The sequence below is a fragment of the Drosophila grimshawi genome, unplaced genomic scaffold (assembly GCF_018153295.1).
Source record: "Drosophila grimshawi isolate 15287-2541.00 unplaced genomic scaffold, ASM1815329v1 contig_311, whole genome shotgun sequence".
Classification (NCBI taxonomy): domain Eukaryota; kingdom Metazoa; phylum Arthropoda; class Insecta; order Diptera; family Drosophilidae; genus Drosophila; species Drosophila grimshawi.
This window is the reverse complement of record NW_025063098.1, coordinates 17181477-17197234: the sequence shown is the minus strand read 5'-3', so window position 1 is coordinate 17197234 and position 15758 is coordinate 17181477. Positions and strand designations below refer to the sequence as shown.

Sequence of the window (15758 nt, the reverse complement as noted above, 5' to 3'; positions counted from 1 at the left end):
TTTGTACTTTCTTTTATAAAGTATATATTATATATTATTTATCAAATCAACTTCAACATACTCAAATCTCATTTACTCAATTTAGTTAATTTTAGATAACTGATAACTGTTAGGATTTACTTGTATTTGAATGCGATATATGGTTTATAATTAAGAAACCTATTTAATTTAAGTAAGAACTGAATATCTTACTCCAAAGTAATCAGGAAAAATCTGTTGATTTTCAAATTCTTTTAAAATGATAACTTGGCTTAGCCCGAAACAGTTTTAGACAATTTGGCAAAAAGATATATATGTTTTTCAGTGAGAATTTCGTATTCACATCATATTTTTCAGTGTATTAAAGTTAAAATTCAATTTGAAACTTATTGCCAGAGAATACTTAGAATACATCAACGTTTGATGCAGCAAATTAAATACTTATTATTTATAAATTATTGTCAATAAATTGTACTTTGTCATAAGGTAATAATTTTAACAAAAATTGGCACTTTCAAATTCATCCTCGTCATCGTCCGTAATTTAAGTGTTTCAATTAAGTAATTTGGGCTTCCACACATATCTGAAGCTAAGTCAACTTCAGAGCGCTTTCTGCAATGATATTAATAATATTAAACGATAGATTAGAATTAAATATAGATAGATTAAATCGAAATAAAAAAAAAACATACTTTTCAAGCTGAGCAAATGATTGGCATGTTGTCGTATTTTTATATTATGTGGATTTCGCAGGAGTTCGACAGCCGTCTTCTCGATCATGCCCTCGATGCTCTGCAGGAGCAGCTCCTTCTTCGGACACTTGACGACCAGACGATAGTCGCCATCAAGTGAACGCGTAACTTCCCAGTCAGATGGTACAGGTTGGACATCGGTGCTATCATTGCTCTCGTTCTCCTCCTTAACATCCGTTGGCAGAGTTCGACGACGCCGCTTCTTGGCGCTGGATTCCTCATCTTCCGATGCAATCGAAGGCGTTTTGCACTTGTTGCTCTCCAAATGGCGTTCATCTTGGTTACGATCGCGTTTCGGACAGGTGCATATTTTTACGCATAACACCTGCTGTCCGAGCACATCACCGCTGCAAGCAGAATATATTTGATTTTAGTTGAAAAAGTTTTGCAATTAAATGCAGAAACTTACGTGGTGTTCTCCAAGCAGAAGACCAAACAGGTTTCCTTGCGCCCGAAACATGAATTCTGGCAGGCAAAACTGAAAGCGAGCGTTTGTCGAACAAATCCTCCACCCAAATGGCTGGATCGACTCATATTCAGAGGCACCAGCACCGAGTAACGCTCCTCAATGCTCTTGCCCTGACTCGTGCCACAATACGATGTGTTTGGATTCTCGCAGCGCAGCAGACTCTCTCGCATACCCTGATTGTCCCTGACTGAAAAGCAACTGAATTATTTAGAATTGAGAGCATTTTGGTTAGCCAAATCCTTACTCACTGGGATCGGTGCTCAGATGATTCTGGCAGCGCAACACAGGTCCACTCACATCCTTGACAAAGCACAGGAATGCACGCAAATTCAATGGTTGAATTGGCAATTTTGTTTTAAATTTGACATCAATATTGAAGGTTTTATGCATGCGTATGTAGAGTTTGTTCAATGGCAGCGAGAACATCCAGTGGGATTTTGGCGGCTCATCGAGCACCATGCCAAAGTGATAGTCACCATTATTGTGATTTATCAGCTTGGGCAGTGAGCTGATCTGTGACTTGATATCCTGTAGCATCATGTCGCGCAACACGGATTGCTGCGAGTCGAAACGAAAATCGAGAGATATATAAATAAATAAATATAAATATATATATATATATGTATGTAGTTAGATTAGTTACGACTGGCGCGCTTATTGATTAATTGCTCGCTCGCTTGACAGGACATCAAGATAATGTATTTGTGCTCGGCCTGCCAATAAAGTATCAATTCAAATTGTAGTCAGTCAGTCAGTCAGTCTGTGAGCGACTCTTCTTGGCAAATGGCCTCCTTTGGCATCAGTCGCTTGTCGCGTCGACCCATTCGTGGCCAGGCGAAACTCATTCAAATGCTGCTCGCGTTGCTCATTTCGGTGTTGACTTTATTCGGTTTATTTGCCATACGCTATAATCGTCGGGGTCGGCAACGTTTCGTCAGTTCGAGAAAATATTTGGCATATGCCATAATGGTGACTGTTCTATTTTCAAGTATCTATGTGCGGCAAATGTATGAGGATTATATGAAGTCGCAACTGAATCTGCACGATGCCGTCAAGCTATATAGTTATATGAACATTACGGTGGCCATTATCAACTTCGTTACACAAATGCTGGTTAGCGATCGGGTGGCAAAGATGATGAGCAATGTGCCGCTCTTTACGACACTCGACGAGTTCCAGTTGGACAAGGACACGGTTAGGAATTCGGTGGTGGCGGCATTGGTCAAAGGCATCGGTTTCCCGCTGGCCATTGAAATTGCATTGATTTTGCAACAGAGACGACATGAACCGGATCTGAACTGGGCCTGGTCACTGTACAAACTGTTGCCCATGGTTATATCGAATTTATTAAATAGCTGCTATTTTGGTGCAATGATCATCACGAAGAACATTGTGGAAGCGTTGAATGAACGTCTCAATATGCAAGTGCAGCAGGTGAATCTGTTGCAACACGACCAGCAAAAGAAACTCCACTCGAATTATTATCGCATACAACGCTATTGCAGCCTAGCCGATCAGATCGATGTGCTCGCCGAGAAATATCACATAATATGCACACAGTCCGAGAAATATATGGCTCTAATGTCGCTCTCGATAGTCCTGTCGTTGATTTGCCATCTGTTGGGCATCACAATCGGTTTCTTTGACCAGTATTATGCGATTGCAGAGTCTGTGATTGGCCGAAAACCATACGACGCTTTCGGTGCACTCATCAATTTGATGTTCCTCGGCATATCGATTGCGGAAATTGGCTTGCTAACGTATGTCAGCAATGACATTTTGGTTGCCACACAATCGACTGGCAGCATTTTAGAACACCTCCAATTGCAGCAGGTTGATTGGCGCTATCAGCAAAGTGTCCATGCGTTCTCACTCCAAGTCATCGCCATCAAGTTCAAAATCACGCCAATGGGTCTGTTTGAGATTGACATTTCGCTCATAACCAGCATCCTCTCCACAGTGGCTACTTTTTCAGTCATTCTGGTGCAATCGGATTTGTCACAGCGCTTCAAATAAGACGATGCTCACCTGACTAAATTGCATCAAGTTGCCCGACTGCAAGTAAACCAAAATTAATTATTGAAATACATATAGTACAATATAAAGATCACATTTTAACACTTGTACTTACATTCAGGCCTTGTAGATAGGCCATTGGCTCCAAGGCCCTGCAAATATGATTAAAAAAGGATTGTGAGGAACTATATGAAAGAGCAAAATTATCAAAGGAATCGAAATACAGAGTATTTACATTGTATATATATTAGATCTGCATATACAAGATTAATATTTGTAGACTTTTGAATGAAAAACTCATCATGCAACTTATGAAAAATCATCAATGTAATTCTAGCACGAAGCTAGAAAGAGATGTACATATATAGCTCTAGCATGATGATAATTTCACACAACTTATTTACATGTAAACTTGTTCATTTCAAGATTCAAAATTCAATATGCAATTTTCAATTCAAATCAATTCGTTACTAATGAGCGCCACCTGTTGGCTAGCGCCTGAACTTACAAATCCTCGGTTACATCAATTTCCTGCGTTTCCTGAGATTCCAAGCCAGCAGCTTCCTCCGTGGCTGGAAAATCGGTGTTTAGTCTGCAGAAATGTAATAAATAATTAATAATTCATTTTATATTAACATTGCGAATTATTAGACATATGACTTAGCACAACTGTCTTAATATTAGATACGGAAGAAGCACAACATATTAATGGAAGAAACACATTATAATTTGAGCATAAGATCCGAAATGGGTTATGGATAGCACAACTCGAACAACAAGTTTGAAGAAAAATATGTTGATAATTTCTTGTATTTCTGACCGGAACTGTAAAATTAAGTTGGCTGATAAACTCAGAAGAATCAAGCATTGTTCTACAATCAGAAGTGGAAAAGTTGATGTTAGTATTCTAATTAAGAACCCAAAGGGCTGGAAATAGTAATAGCGCTTTAACTTTAGCTGCTGTTTGTTGTTGTATTTAAAGCACTTCATTTAATTATTCAACAGATATTTAATGTTTAACTTTGTGTTTAACAACAAACCGATGCAAGCAGTCACAATTTTTGCTCGTGCACAAGAATAAATAAATAATTTAAATTAGCACTAAGGGAAATAAGTAATTAGGTTGCGCAATAAAAATAAATGCTTTGCGAATGCGAATTTATTATATTAAATATATTCATAATTATTTAACACCTCGTAAATATGAACATGTTCATGCATGCGCATGTCAATTTTTGTGGATAGTGATCGTAATTTGACATTACCTGTTCTTCTTCGAAGACATTGCCACCTCAATTATCATACTCTTTTCAACCAAATATTATACATACATGTGGCATGTATTTGTCTGTTTTTATTATTTATTTTATTTCAAATATGTTTTGAAAACATAACAAAATAAACATGTATCTTCTTCTTTCCACCTTAGCAGTCACAGCGGTGAGCAAAAACATGTGATCTACACAAAAACAGCTGTTGTCGATAAGTTCGCGATTGGCATTAGCGGTATTCCATAAAATCGGTTTTACATATTTTTATTTGTATTGCGGATCATTCATAAGAATAAATATTAAAATAATATTGTCTAAAAATTTCAATATAATATAATGAAAAGTATACAATTTAATATATTTTAATTGGGGATCGTAGAAAATCTGGAAAGATATTTAGTACAATTATCATTGGACACAGTAAAATAAATCAAGTTATAAAAATTGAAATATAAAATTCATTTTAAGTCCAAGAATTTTTCATTTATTCTTTATTCATCATTGATCAAATCCAAAAAAATATCACTTTATATTATATTCTTATAATAATTTGAAATCATAGTTTAAATATTGTTGGTTTTAATCAGTTTGGCTTTAATACCTTGGATTGATAAATACAGTATACAAAAGAATTAAAAAAATCTAAAATGAACTTATACAGGTTCAAGTCAACAATATCTTTAAGTTTTCTATTTCTCAGTTGCCTCACTATTTGCAAGCTCTTTTGTGGTATCTGTGTTCACCGTTACATTGGAAATAGTTAAATTATTCGAGTGTCTGCAAAAGCAAAAATAATAAAAATGAAAAGAAAATATTCAATAAGGCAACTAATAATTATGCATATAAGTAGAATTAATTGAATTACCTGTAAAATACGTAATGCTGCAGCATGAAAAATATGTCAAATAGCACTGAGAACAGACCCAGACCAAATTTGGTGGGATCTCCAAATATTGAAACCCAATCGTCTGTAAATAAATAAATTAATTTCAAAATTACGTGTCGCATATGTATGATAAATGTCTACAGTGCTTACCATAATTATGCGCATTCAAAATCATTTGTAACATGCTGAGAGAACCGCCAGTAAAATCCAATAAAATATTGCCAATGCTCCTAAAAAGAAAAAGAAAAGTGATTTTTATAAGCAAAACTTTAGCTATTATGAAATATTATTTTAAATATTATTATTATTATTATTATTACGTACCATCCGGCAGTACTTTTCCTCCTGTAGTTCATTAGGGCTTGTGGTATATACTTGATGATAGTTATTGTCAACTTTATATAGCTGCGGAATTTTGTATTATTAATATTAATATGTCAACACTTATTTCAAATATATTTTTGAATTAACCTGCAGTAGTAGAGGAAATCCAGCCAATGTATTACAGATCCGCCAGCCAAGCCTGCTGATACTATGACGAGCACAACAAATAATAATAACAGACCCCAGGCGATTTTTGAGACACGTTGCATTCCACGCTTTTTTACACACACACAATTATTATTATTAATAAAATAAATTGTAATTTTAGTTAAACTATATTTACCTCAAAAACGAAACACTGTCCAATTGTAATGCATGTGGCAAACATGGCGTGCAACGAAAAGACGACATCGTTTAGCATGACGGGATTCACGCCCCGAGGATGCCGATCCCCATACTCGTCCTGCAGGCTCTGTATAAAATACAGTCCACAGTTGAACATGCTGTAAAGCGTGAATCCAACAATGTTCAGCATGAGAAAGTCAAAGTTTAAGCCCTCAACCGATCGTCGACGATAGTTGATCCATATTTGTGGATAAAATGAAATTGACCATGCCACAAAATAGATCCAGCCAAAAATGATAGATGTATAAATAATCGCTTCCGATTTAGCGACAACAATACGCACAAAAAGTCCATCGGTGCTGAAAAAGAATCAACCAAAATAAATTGATAAAAAAAGTGAGAAAAGTCTTTTTTAATCAGTTTTATCTTACATGGATTTATCACTGGAATTACTGCTGGCCGTGATCTCGACATGTCCTGCCTGTCGTCCTGTCACAACCACAGTCTGATCCAGTGAAGCGCCAGATGCGCTAACAAAGGATTCGGGTTCCAAATCCAAATGATTCTCATGTTGCTTCACCAAAGTCACATTTACATATTCATCAGCATTATTTCTATTTGATTTTATACTGGTTTAGGAATAGTTTTGAACAAATATATCTTTTGCCGCTCACCTGGCATAAATCACAAAACTTTTCTGCGCATTCAGCAATACGGTCAAGTCATGAGTATCAACGGTAAAAACTGTACTTTGTGCACTGCCAGCAACAACTGCATTCGAATCGAATATTATTTATCGTAAAAGTATTGAAATATTTATTTAAAGCTTACTTGTTACAAGTACTATGGCCAACGTTTGCAGCAAAAAACACGTCATTTTTAATTATTATTTTTGCGCAGCCTGAAAATTAAAGGTTTCATAAGCATTATTATTCATTTTATTCACAATTGGCAGGAATTTGGAAAACGTAAGCTGATTTATTCTGTGCATCATTGTATTCGTTCAAATTACTCACTAATAATTAAGTACAAAAAAACAAATGTAAAAGGTTCAAAGAAAGCAAGAACGATATATAAATATATAAATCAATTAGAATACCAAGATCATAGAGAAAATAATAAATATACTTTCAAATTTAGATTTTAGGAAGATGACAAAACTAATTGATTTTATTTATTTTTATTTATTTATTTTTTTATGTGTCAGCAGCCTAGCTCCGATCTAACAGGGTATTTAATCTTCGGCATTTCTTTTCTTTTTGTTTTTTGAATGAAGGCCTCAATAAGACCAAATTGTTTTGGGACAGATTTTGAATGGACTTAAACAACAACAGATTCTTTTGAAGTCCCACCAGGCAGCTGTGTTGTTGTTGAAGATGATATATGAGTAAAAAATTCTTTTTTACTTAACTCAAATCAACATCTGGCACACAAACTCCAATCAACAGCGTCATATACGGTATATATATATATATGTATTTAGTTGATTGCATCTGCAGTGTGCTGATTGAGAGTTCAAAAATATTTTCCAATCAATTGAGAATTGCAGTTAAATTAAAGGGCGGTTAAAAACGAAGAAGTATGACATAAATATCTGTCTGGCTTAAATTGATAGCCGAATAAAAACTGTTATTAATTTATTGATTGACACGAGAAACTGCTTGCGTATTTTTTAAAACTTTATTACAACTTTACGGCGACATTTTATTGTGCGGCCAACAACAAAAAAAAACGCGATCTCTTTTTATGCACAAAAGCTGTGCTAACAACCAGTCTGATAAATAGCTCTATGTATATATATATATATATATATATATATAGATACGTTTGCATATCAGTAATATGAGCAATGAGAAATGTCATGTTATGTGGAGTGGTTCTCAAGTTCAACTCAAGTTGCCTCTTGTTGCAAATCAATAGTAACTTATCTAATATAGCAAGCTGTCTTTTTATACCCTGAACCCATTAAAAATGGGTAAATAGGGTATAATGGTTTTGAGCAAATGTATGTAACAGGCAGAAGAAAGCATCTCCGACCCCATAAAGTATATATGTATATTCTAGATCAAGGTCAACAGCCGAGTCGATATAGCCATGTCCGCCTGTTCGTCCGTCAGTCTGAATGAACACGCAGAGCTCAGAGACAATAAGAGCTAGAGACTTCAAATTTGGAATATAGGTTCTCGTATACCAGGCGCAGGTCAAGTTTGCTTTATTTTATCGATAGCTGTCTCTGTTTCTCGATTATCTATACATTTAAAATTCCGATAGCGATAAATGCTACAATTTTAAAAGCAGAATCTTCTAATTAATATATAATATGCATATGCATGTTATTGATCAATTTCCCAAATTTCATCAAGATCGGATAAGAAAGACTCAAGTTACAGTCGAAAATATATTATCAGATTGATCTCATTTCTATCAGTAGCCGTAGCCGCAAGCATTTTCTGTATGCATAAATATGCGAGCGCATGTGTCAGAAAGGGATGGCATTATAATCGACGCGAGCGTCAATATGTATTTGTATTAATGCTGCAGAGTCCCGTTACCCCGTTACGATTGCGTATACGTATATGTGTATGTATGTATGAATATTCACGTGTTTGTCGGCAGAGCGCTCTTGCTTTAACAACTGGGTCCAGGGTATGTCTTAGTCGAGCTCACTCGACAATAGCACCCTTCTTATTTCTTTATTTGTAGCGCAACAGATGATGTTGCAAAAAAAGAGTATATATACAACCAGAGCGTAAGTCAGACGTCTGATAACGCTAATCGGGTGTATTGCAGTCGAGTGTATAAATTGGGCAATTCCGACACGCCGATAAAGATATCTAAATTATTATACACAGCACATGAAAATACCGGTCTAATTAGAATTACAATCGATTAAAGAAAAAAAACTGGTCGCGTTGGATAATAAATGCAATGTTCATTGAGAGCTCACTCGGTAAATAAACAGACAGACAGACGGACATTATTATATACAACTATGTAAACATAAATTAAAATAAAACATGTGCCTGTATTTGTTTGTGTACATATTAAAAAAACGCTTAGCTGACTTGACAAATTGTATAAATAAACGATAAAAAAACAAAAAACCAAAGATTCAGCGCAAAATTTTTGTAAAGTCTGTTTTTATTTATTTATTATTATTTTTTTATTTTGCAGCCGGATTAGAACTTTCACTTGGCAACTTTTGTAAATTGGAAAGCACTCGAAATCGAATCATTTCTGAACGAAATCATCTCTAATCGTTAAAGAATTTACTGTAATTTGTATTTTATCGTGAAGGATACTGAGTTGAATTCAACCATGTGTCACATTAATCATCGCGTGTGTTTTTCGAACTCTAAAACAATGCGTTTAACTGTTTTAATTAACCGGGCTTGTTGCTGCCGATGTCCCGAACTGTAATAATTGTGTGTGTGCGTGCGTGTGTGTGTGTTTGCTTAAACGATGGCAGCAACGGCCGACTGACTGACTGACTGTCAAGATACTGACTGACGCCAAACTGCACAGCGCCAAATACACTTATACTACACTTATACTGGAAGTCAGTCACACACTGGAATTGGAATTCCGCGCTGCTGCTAATTTCTCATCGCCGGCTCAACATACGCCAGCAAGCGAAGTAAGCAAAACAAACGTTCGCAAAACGATTGAAGCTTTCGTTGTTGTTGTTTTTGTTTTTTCATCGTTTTTTGGTTTTTTGGTTTTTTGGTATGGGATTTTTGCACTTCATATTTAAATTCGAGTTGAATATTTGAGTGTGTATTGAAGTTCGAGTTACTTCACATGTCTATAAATAATCACACACATTTTGGGTTCTCTGAAGTGCGCAATTGAATGGTGGGTTTTTATTTATTTTTGTATTTTAAATTTAAATATTTTTAAATTTAATTTATTGCAAAAGTTACAAATTGAATGCGATGCAATTAAAGTGGGTTATGAAATATTACTTTGAAATTAAAAATAAAATAAAGAATATAATAAATCAGGGCACAATATTATTTATTAATATTTTTATTTATTATCTACTTTATTATCCTTTATTTCAATGCGCCTTGTTATCCCCAGATTTATTATAACCATTATTTTATTCGTTTTCATTTCAAATTTTAATTTAAATATAAACATAGTAAATCTGAGTATAATAAATTTTCTTAGTCCCAAATTAGATTTACATATATTTTTTCACTGGGTATACACAATTTTATACATATTTTATTTACCTCAGATTAATTAAATTTTCTTAAGTAATGCGGGAAACCCAGGAAAAACCCCACTCAAAAACTTGTAAGCTAAACCTAGATTTACAATAATTGCGCTTCAATTTAATTGACATAATTGTTTATTTAAAAAAAATGATCAGGTTCATAGAATTTGTATTCGAAAGAGATAATAATAGATGAGAATAATGTCAAAACATATAACAGGTGTGACCTATTAAATAACTAAGTCTTAAGGCTGGCTGGCACTAGGTCAATGCTGTGTGTTTGTTTATTTATTAATAACAAACAACGTTTAAGTGAGCCAACAAACTGCTATGGCTACTTAAAACACCTTTTATCTCTTCCTATTTATAGGTATGTTATATGTTTCCTTATAGCACAATTCGCAGTTAAAAGATTAATGAATATCAAATTATTAAAATCATAATTTTTAGTCCACATTTTTTTATTAATTTGCTTGATTTAAAGTAAATTAATACATTTCTTTACTTTCAAATAAAAGTAATGCATTGAAACTGACTTAAAATAAATACATAAAATAAATATATTACGATTGATTAATTTTTTATATTTAATTGATGTCAAATTAATGTTTTTTTTTTAACGTGCTCAGCTCAATTCAAATAAATATATAATCAATATCATTTTTGAACTTGTTAGATTTGCTTCATTTAATGTAAAGAATTTAAACTGATTTCAAATAAGTATATAGAAAATTCGGATCAAAATATAAGCAAGTTCCCGTTGTTAACTGAAGAATGCATACAAATAAGGGCCTTCAGTTCCAATAATAATTTCCTGTCTACAACTTAATTTTTGTGTTTTTGTGTAAGATTGTGTTCGCATTGAGATACGAATGTTATTCAAAACCATTCAAAGTGCATTTTTGAGATAAGATTAGCTTACCTCACTTCCATTTTTCAGGTCCATTCTTTACAGCCACGATCGTAAATAGAGTAATCAGCAAAAGTAGACAAGATAACAAAAAACATATTGAACACATTTGAACAGTTTCTAAAAAAAGTGATTTAATATGCTCACACAAACACACACACACACACACACACACTACACAACAAGCCGCATCTAAAAAAAGTAATAAATTAAACATCAAGGAATATAACTGAACATAACTGAATAAATTCACAACATATTTAGTCAGTTACTTATGTATATACTTGATACAATTGTGCAAACATGCAAAATTCCAATTAAATGTCACAATATATAAAAACTGATGCGAGAAGATTGAATAAATAAATTAGAAATTATATATTAAGATATATTGTGGGATTATGATGCGGCGTTCGAAGTGTGTAGGCAGCGAAAAAAGGCACAGTATAGCTGAGTATTCAGTTATATATTCCATATACATATATATTTATATATATATATACCTATATATATTCCAGTTCAGGATTAATCACTGCTGCTTATTGCTGCTGCTGTGTGCAGCGCGTCTGCAAATCGAAGAAGAAGCGGGATTAAGTTTAAAACTTAGTTACCTATATATATATATATATATATATATATATATATATATATATAGTTAATTCCAACTCACCGATATCGTTCGTAGAATCCAACAATGGTGCCCAGTTCCTGCTTGAAGAGACGCACCAGCATGCTATCGAAACCCTCCAGTTCGGGCAGACTAAACATATTGAAATGCAGCAGATGATCCTTGGTGGAGTCTGCCTCCGAATAGACGGCCAACCATTTGGGTATCTCCTCCAGCAGGTAAGGATTCGCCGGTACCAAAGCGTTATGGGTATGCGATGGCGGTGAATACATTGTTGCCTCCGGTCGAATCGCTTTCGGTGGCTCCGCGGACGTTGTGTAAACGTAGTAGGAGGTGAGACATGGATGCTGTCGCTGGCACTGGCCGGTATACTGATTCTCGTAGTAGGTGCCGTGCAGCTTGGAAACTACACGGCGCCAACCCACCGGCAATCCTTCGCGCTCCAACGGATGATTCCAGTGCGTTGTGTGCGCATTGTGATCAATATAATATTTGCGGCCGTGCAGCGTGTATTGTGTGGCCCAACCGGGTGGCAGTGGCAACTCCTCGCTCTCGCTCAACGATTGCTGTGACGGCACCTTTTGCAGTGCTCCATTGCCGTTGTTCGCATCGGCCGCGGATGCATTCGATGCCGGCGGCGTCAATGGCGGTGCATACAGCGATTGTACTGAGGCGGAGGCGCCACGAACGCTGCCCGAACTGCCTCCCAATGAACCGATGGAGGGCACTGGCAAATGATGGGGATGCGCAAGCGCATGTGGATGCGGATGATGATGGGGATGTGGATGTGTATGCTGCTGCTGCTGCTGCTGCTGCTGATGATGATGATGTTGTTGTTGTTGTTGAGCGAGCGTCGCTGAGGATGCAGTTGTATTGCTGTAAATAGGAGATTCGGAGCGCTGGGATTGAGTGACGCGCATCGAGGAGACACGATACGGATTCTCATAGATGGGATACGAATCACTTGAATAGCCAGTCAATTGTTGTTGTTGCTGTTGCTCCATGGGTGATCTGCAAGGAGTATGGATTAAAGAAAGCAGAGACCAAAACCCAATCCTTACCTTGTGAGCGGATAACGTGTCTGATGACTTTTGGCGGCGACTGTTGAGGCATCGAAACGCAGCATGGAACCATAAGCATTTTGTTGCTGCAATCGCTGCTGCTGTTGCAACGCAAACTGTGCCGGTGAGGATGAGGAGCCGGATGAGTTGGCTGCTTGTTGTCGTGGCATTTGCAGCATATTCGCATAGGATGCGCTAAGCAAACCCTGATCCCCATCGTAGCTAGTCGTGGGCAGATGCGACTGCGAATGCTTCTGCGTCGAATAGCTGCGCTGAAATGGCGATGACAACGGCGACGACTGCTGGCGACGCATTCGCTCCATTTGCTCAATATTCACATAGTTGTTGTTGTGGTTGTTGTGATTGTTGTTGACTGGCATCATTAGCTGGCTGCTGCTGCTGGCGCCACGAAATTGTGCTGGGCCATGCGTCGCAGAAGCATTATTGTTATTATTATTGTTATTGTTGAGTGGCAGCTGACTTTGGGCGCGCCGCGCATGATAATAATCCGGCTGGGCATCGTTGCAGGAGTAGGTGTTGCGGCTGCTGCTCGAGCTGCGCAGCTGTTTAAATTCACACGAAGGCGAGCTGCTCGCGCAGCGTTGCAGCGACTTCTTTTTCGCTGCTGCTGCAGCTGCGGCGGCCGCATTCCGCTGATTGTGGTGCGCGTGATCCGTATAGGATGTCCACACATTGATCACCGGTATTTCCGGTGGCGTCTCCTTTTTCACATACTTGCCGACGACGCCCTCCTTGTGTGCCTGCGTTTTGTCCTTGTTCCGGCGCGAGAGCATCGTCTGTTTTCGATTGCACAGCAAAATTGTTAAATAGTTCATGCAACGCCGCCGTCGTCTATTTTTTTCGTCTTTGTCTTTCAAATTGATTTTTTACTTTATCATTTTCTGCTGCTAGCTTACTAAAATTTCTTTAGTGCATTTTAAGTGTGTGTGCGACGAACCACTGTTAACTGGAGCCGAGTGCATGAACATTTCAACTAGTTCCGTGATCGGACGATGTTACGTGAATACTTAGCGTGATTTGCAAATGTATACATTTAAATAACAAATTGCTATTATTACGTGTTAATAAATAATGTAAAGCTACATTGTTTGAATGTATTGCTTGCTTTGTTTTGAAAATATACCATATCGATGAGCTTTCGATAGGCGTCGATTAGTTCTCGCCGAACTGCCAACTCGCTAAATGAGCTGTTTTAGTTCGATTCGATTTCAAAGATTTTATTTAAGTTTCGAACAACTCGCAATTAATGTTTACATTTCGAATCAAAAACAATTAATTGTTGATGATGCTACTCCACTCGATTAGTGATGTCCCTGAGCCTCGGCCTCCAGCTGTTCCTTGGACTTGTAGCCAACCTGCTCCTCGGGCGTGTGTGGCCAGAAAGTGGGCTTGTTTAATGGATCCAAAGCGCTGTCGGGGAATGCATCGCGATAATCCTCCATGGTCATCTGATCGTATGGCAGCAGTGCCTTCAGGTGTGCAATCTCCTTCTGATAGTTCTGGATGCGCTGCTCAGACGCCTTCTTGTACGCGCCAATCTCCGACTGTGATTCTTTGATCTCGGCCTCCACCTGCGGAGTCACAGTGTCCTTGGGATATGGCACCGACACCGCATCATATTGCTTCTGGAAGCCATCGACGAGGCCGGCAACGGGTACCAGTCGCTTGTAGTAGGCCCAATCGATCTTTGGCGGCGTCTCCGGATTCGCCATCACGGCACGCACATAAATGTCCGACTTGGTCTTGAAGGCGCCAAAGCTGCTCTTCTGATTCGCCGGAACACGTTCCGCGAGTGCGGACCAATTTATCGAAGATGCGGCAATTCGACGTGCGGCCATTTTTATGCTAGAAATTAATAGAAAAAATGTTAGTAATTTAGTCAAGCAACAAAATGGGACAAACTTATGCACTATTATTCTCAGAAATTCCAAAAAGTTTTGCCTATTTTCAGTTTGCAGCCAAACTGATTTCTGCAACAATTATGTAATTTTTGTCGCAACACACAATGTACCACAAGTATATTGGCAATGTTAACTACAAATGATATTATATTATATTAAATGAGTGCACTGCTTTATGAGTTTTGTAAAATGATTTTAACCTTTCTTTCTACTAAATTATTATGTATAATTCTCACAAGCAAATTTTCACACGACTTACTTCAATAAAAGACTTATTATCGACAGTCAGAAGTATCGAATAGCAGTTGTCGAAAATCGTTGTCACTTTCAACATTTGGTCACACTGGACGCACTTGTTATTGCTGTTGGGAGGCAATTGCAGTTGTTGCGATTATTCTTGAATTAAAATGTTGAAACTTTTGCCGCATGGATTGCAACAAATGCGCGCGCTTTCATCGGCAACGGCATCCGTGACGCGTTTACATCGATCTGTGTATTGTCGCATCTATCCAACAGTTGTTGTGCATCCCGATGGATCCACGATTAACATTCGATATCACGAACCACGTAAAATAATTAAGGTAAATTACATAAGCATTGGGAATAATGAATGTAATTGCTAAAATGTAGTTAACATTACAGTTGCCACTGGATCTGAGCACATTGTCCGATTCGGAGCGCAAGGCGCGTTTGGAGGCTCGAAAGCCGCGAAAGAAGGTCAAGATTATGGACGAAGTGGAGGATAACTTTAATGCCAAAAAGTATATGAAGTTCATTAAAAAGCATAAGTAGCCTTTTAATTACAATAAAGAAATTGTCATTTTTTGTTATAATAAATCAATTCTGATGGCCAAATCTGCTGATCAAAACAAAAAAAAAAACAAATGTATTTTTAAGGCAAATTGTAGAAAAATACCAGATTTGAGATTTGCACGGTTAGTGATTGGTATATTTGTGTTAGCCGAGTGCGGTC

The 15758-nt window shown here is 37.0% G+C and overlaps 6 protein-coding genes across 10 annotated transcripts; 2 read left to right on the top strand and 4 right to left on the bottom strand.

The window, feature by feature from the left end:
* Window positions 1-4662, bottom strand: LOC6567875 (cellular tumor antigen p53). Of its 3 annotated transcripts, XM_032740174.1 has the most exons (8): window positions 4482-4662; window positions 3725-3808; window positions 3332-3368; window positions 3229-3255; window positions 1449-1758; window positions 1141-1387; window positions 672-1078; window positions 1-591 (listed from the first exon to the last, which is right to left on the bottom strand). In XM_032740174.1, exons 1-8 carry the CDS (start codon window positions 4517-4519, stop codon window positions 569-571), a joined length of 1173 nt encoding a protein of 390 aa, XP_032596065.1. In that variant the 5' UTR covers window positions 4520-4662; the 3' UTR covers window positions 1-568. The 3 variants fall into 3 exon arrangements, with proteins under 3 accessions (XP_032596065.1, XP_032596066.1, XP_032596067.1); XM_032740176.2 differs by lacking the exons at window positions 1-591; window positions 672-1078 and having other exon boundaries at window positions 1232-1387; window positions 1445-1758; window positions 4482-4556; XM_032740175.2 differs by lacking the exons at window positions 3229-3255; window positions 3332-3368; window positions 3725-3808; window positions 4482-4662 and having other exon boundaries at window positions 90-591; window positions 1445-1492.
* Window positions 1944-3298, top strand: LOC6567876 (putative gustatory receptor 94a). The gene has a single exon (XM_001993923.2). The coding sequence runs from the start codon at window positions 1984-1986 to the stop codon at window positions 3214-3216; it is 1233 nt and encodes a 410-aa protein (XP_001993959.1). The 5' UTR covers window positions 1944-1983; the 3' UTR covers window positions 3217-3298.
* A 398-nt stretch (window positions 4663-5060) lies between the features above and the next one.
* Window positions 5061-9545, bottom strand: LOC6567877 (cystinosin homolog). 2 transcript variants are annotated; one of them, XM_032740157.2, is made up of 10 exons: window positions 9316-9545; window positions 6874-6943; window positions 6717-6813; window positions 6474-6656; window positions 6041-6401; window positions 5845-5972; window positions 5698-5778; window positions 5524-5603; window positions 5353-5455; window positions 5061-5264 (listed from the first exon to the last, which is right to left on the bottom strand). In XM_032740157.2, the coding sequence occupies exons 2-10, from the start codon at window positions 6917-6919 to the stop codon at window positions 5177-5179; spliced, it is 1167 nt and encodes a 388-aa protein (XP_032596048.1). In that variant the 5' UTR covers window positions 6920-6943; window positions 9316-9545; the 3' UTR covers window positions 5061-5176. The 2 variants fall into 2 exon arrangements, with proteins under 2 accessions (XP_032596048.1, XP_032596049.1); XM_032740158.2 differs by having other exon boundaries at window positions 9430-9545.
* Window positions 9546-11703: 2158 nt separating this feature from the next.
* On the bottom strand, window positions 11704-13728 carry LOC116805775 (scaffold protein salvador). Its single transcript, XM_032740081.2, has 3 exons — window positions 12864-13728; window positions 11845-12813; window positions 11704-11740 (listed from the first exon to the last, which is right to left on the bottom strand). The coding sequence occupies exons 1-3, from the start codon at window positions 13697-13699 to the stop codon at window positions 11704-11706; spliced, it is 1842 nt and encodes a 613-aa protein (XP_032595972.2). The 5' UTR covers window positions 13700-13728.
* A 357-nt stretch (window positions 13729-14085) lies between these two features.
* LOC6567878 (ATP synthase subunit d, mitochondrial) lies at window positions 14086-15081 on the bottom strand. 2 transcript variants are annotated; one of them, XM_001993925.2, is made up of 2 exons: window positions 15045-15081; window positions 14086-14729 (listed from the first exon to the last, which is right to left on the bottom strand). In XM_001993925.2, exon 2 carries the CDS (start codon window positions 14720-14722, stop codon window positions 14186-14188), a length of 537 nt encoding a protein of 178 aa, XP_001993961.1. In that variant the 5' UTR covers window positions 14723-14729; window positions 15045-15081; the 3' UTR covers window positions 14086-14185. The 2 variants fall into 2 exon arrangements, with proteins under 2 accessions (XP_001993961.1, XP_032596143.1); XM_032740252.1 differs by lacking the exon at window positions 15045-15081 and adding an exon at window positions 14986-15013.
* A 77-nt stretch (window positions 15082-15158) lies between these two features.
* Window positions 15159-15622, top strand: LOC6567879 (39S ribosomal protein L55, mitochondrial). The gene is made up of 2 exons (XM_001993926.3): window positions 15159-15366; window positions 15428-15622. Exons 1-2 carry the CDS (start codon window positions 15193-15195, stop codon window positions 15575-15577), a joined length of 324 nt encoding a protein of 107 aa, XP_001993962.1. The 5' UTR covers window positions 15159-15192; the 3' UTR covers window positions 15578-15622.
* Window positions 15623-15758: the final 136 nt, after the last annotated feature.

What these genes read in the sequence shown, in the direction of transcription:
- LOC6567875 (XM_032740174.1), bottom strand. Translation starts at nt 4,519, where the DNA reads ATGATAATTGAGGTGGCAATGTCTTCGAAGAAGAACAG. An exon ending in ATGTCTTCGAAGAAGAACAG is followed by an intron (nt 3,809 to 4,481) that starts GTAATGTCAAAT and finishes ACATTTCTGCAG; the next exon opens with ACTAAACACCGATTTTCCAG. An exon ending in ACTTGATGCAATTTAGTCAG is followed by an intron (nt 1,759 to 3,228) that starts GTGAGCATCGTC and finishes TTCGACTCGCAG; the next exon opens with CAATCCGTGTTGCGCGACAT.
- LOC6567877 (XM_032740157.2), bottom strand. Translation starts at nt 6,919, where the DNA reads ATGACGTGTTTTTTGCTGCAAACGTTGGCCATAGTACTTGTAACAA. An exon ending in TTTGAATGCGCATAATTATG is followed by an intron (nt 5,456 to 5,523) that starts GTAAGCACTGTA and finishes ATTTATTTACAG; the next exon opens with ACGATTGGGTTTCAATATTT. An exon ending in CAGCATTACGTATTTTACAG is followed by an intron (nt 5,265 to 5,352) that starts GTAATTCAATTA and finishes TTGCTTTTGCAG; the next exon opens with ACACTCGAATAATTTAACTA.
- LOC6567876 (XM_001993923.2), top strand. Translation starts at nt 1,984, where the DNA reads ATGGCCTCCTTTGGCATCAGTCGCTTGTCGCGTCGACCCATTCGTGGC.
- LOC6567879 (XM_001993926.3), top strand. Translation starts at nt 15,193, where the DNA reads ATGTTGAAACTTTTGCCGCATGGATTGCAACAAATGCGCGCGCTTTCA. An exon ending in AACCACGTAAAATAATTAAG is followed by an intron (nt 15,367 to 15,427) that starts GTAAATTACATA and finishes TTAACATTACAG; the next exon opens with TTGCCACTGGATCTGAGCAC.
- LOC6567878 (XM_001993925.2), bottom strand. Translation starts at nt 14,722, where the DNA reads ATGGCCGCACGTCGAATTGCCGCATCTTCGATAAATTGGTCCGCACTC.
- LOC116805775 (XM_032740081.2), bottom strand. Translation starts at nt 13,699, where the DNA reads ATGAACTATTTAACAATTTTGCTGTGCAATCGAAAACAGACGATGCTC. An exon ending in ACACGTTATCCGCTCACAAG is followed by an intron (nt 12,814 to 12,863) that starts GTAAGGATTGGG and finishes TACTCCTTGCAG; the next exon opens with ATCACCCATGGAGCAACAGC. An exon ending in GGATTCTACGAACGATATCG is followed by an intron (nt 11,741 to 11,844) that starts GTGAGTTGGAAT and finishes TTCGATTTGCAG; the next exon opens with ACGCGCTGCACACAGCAGCA.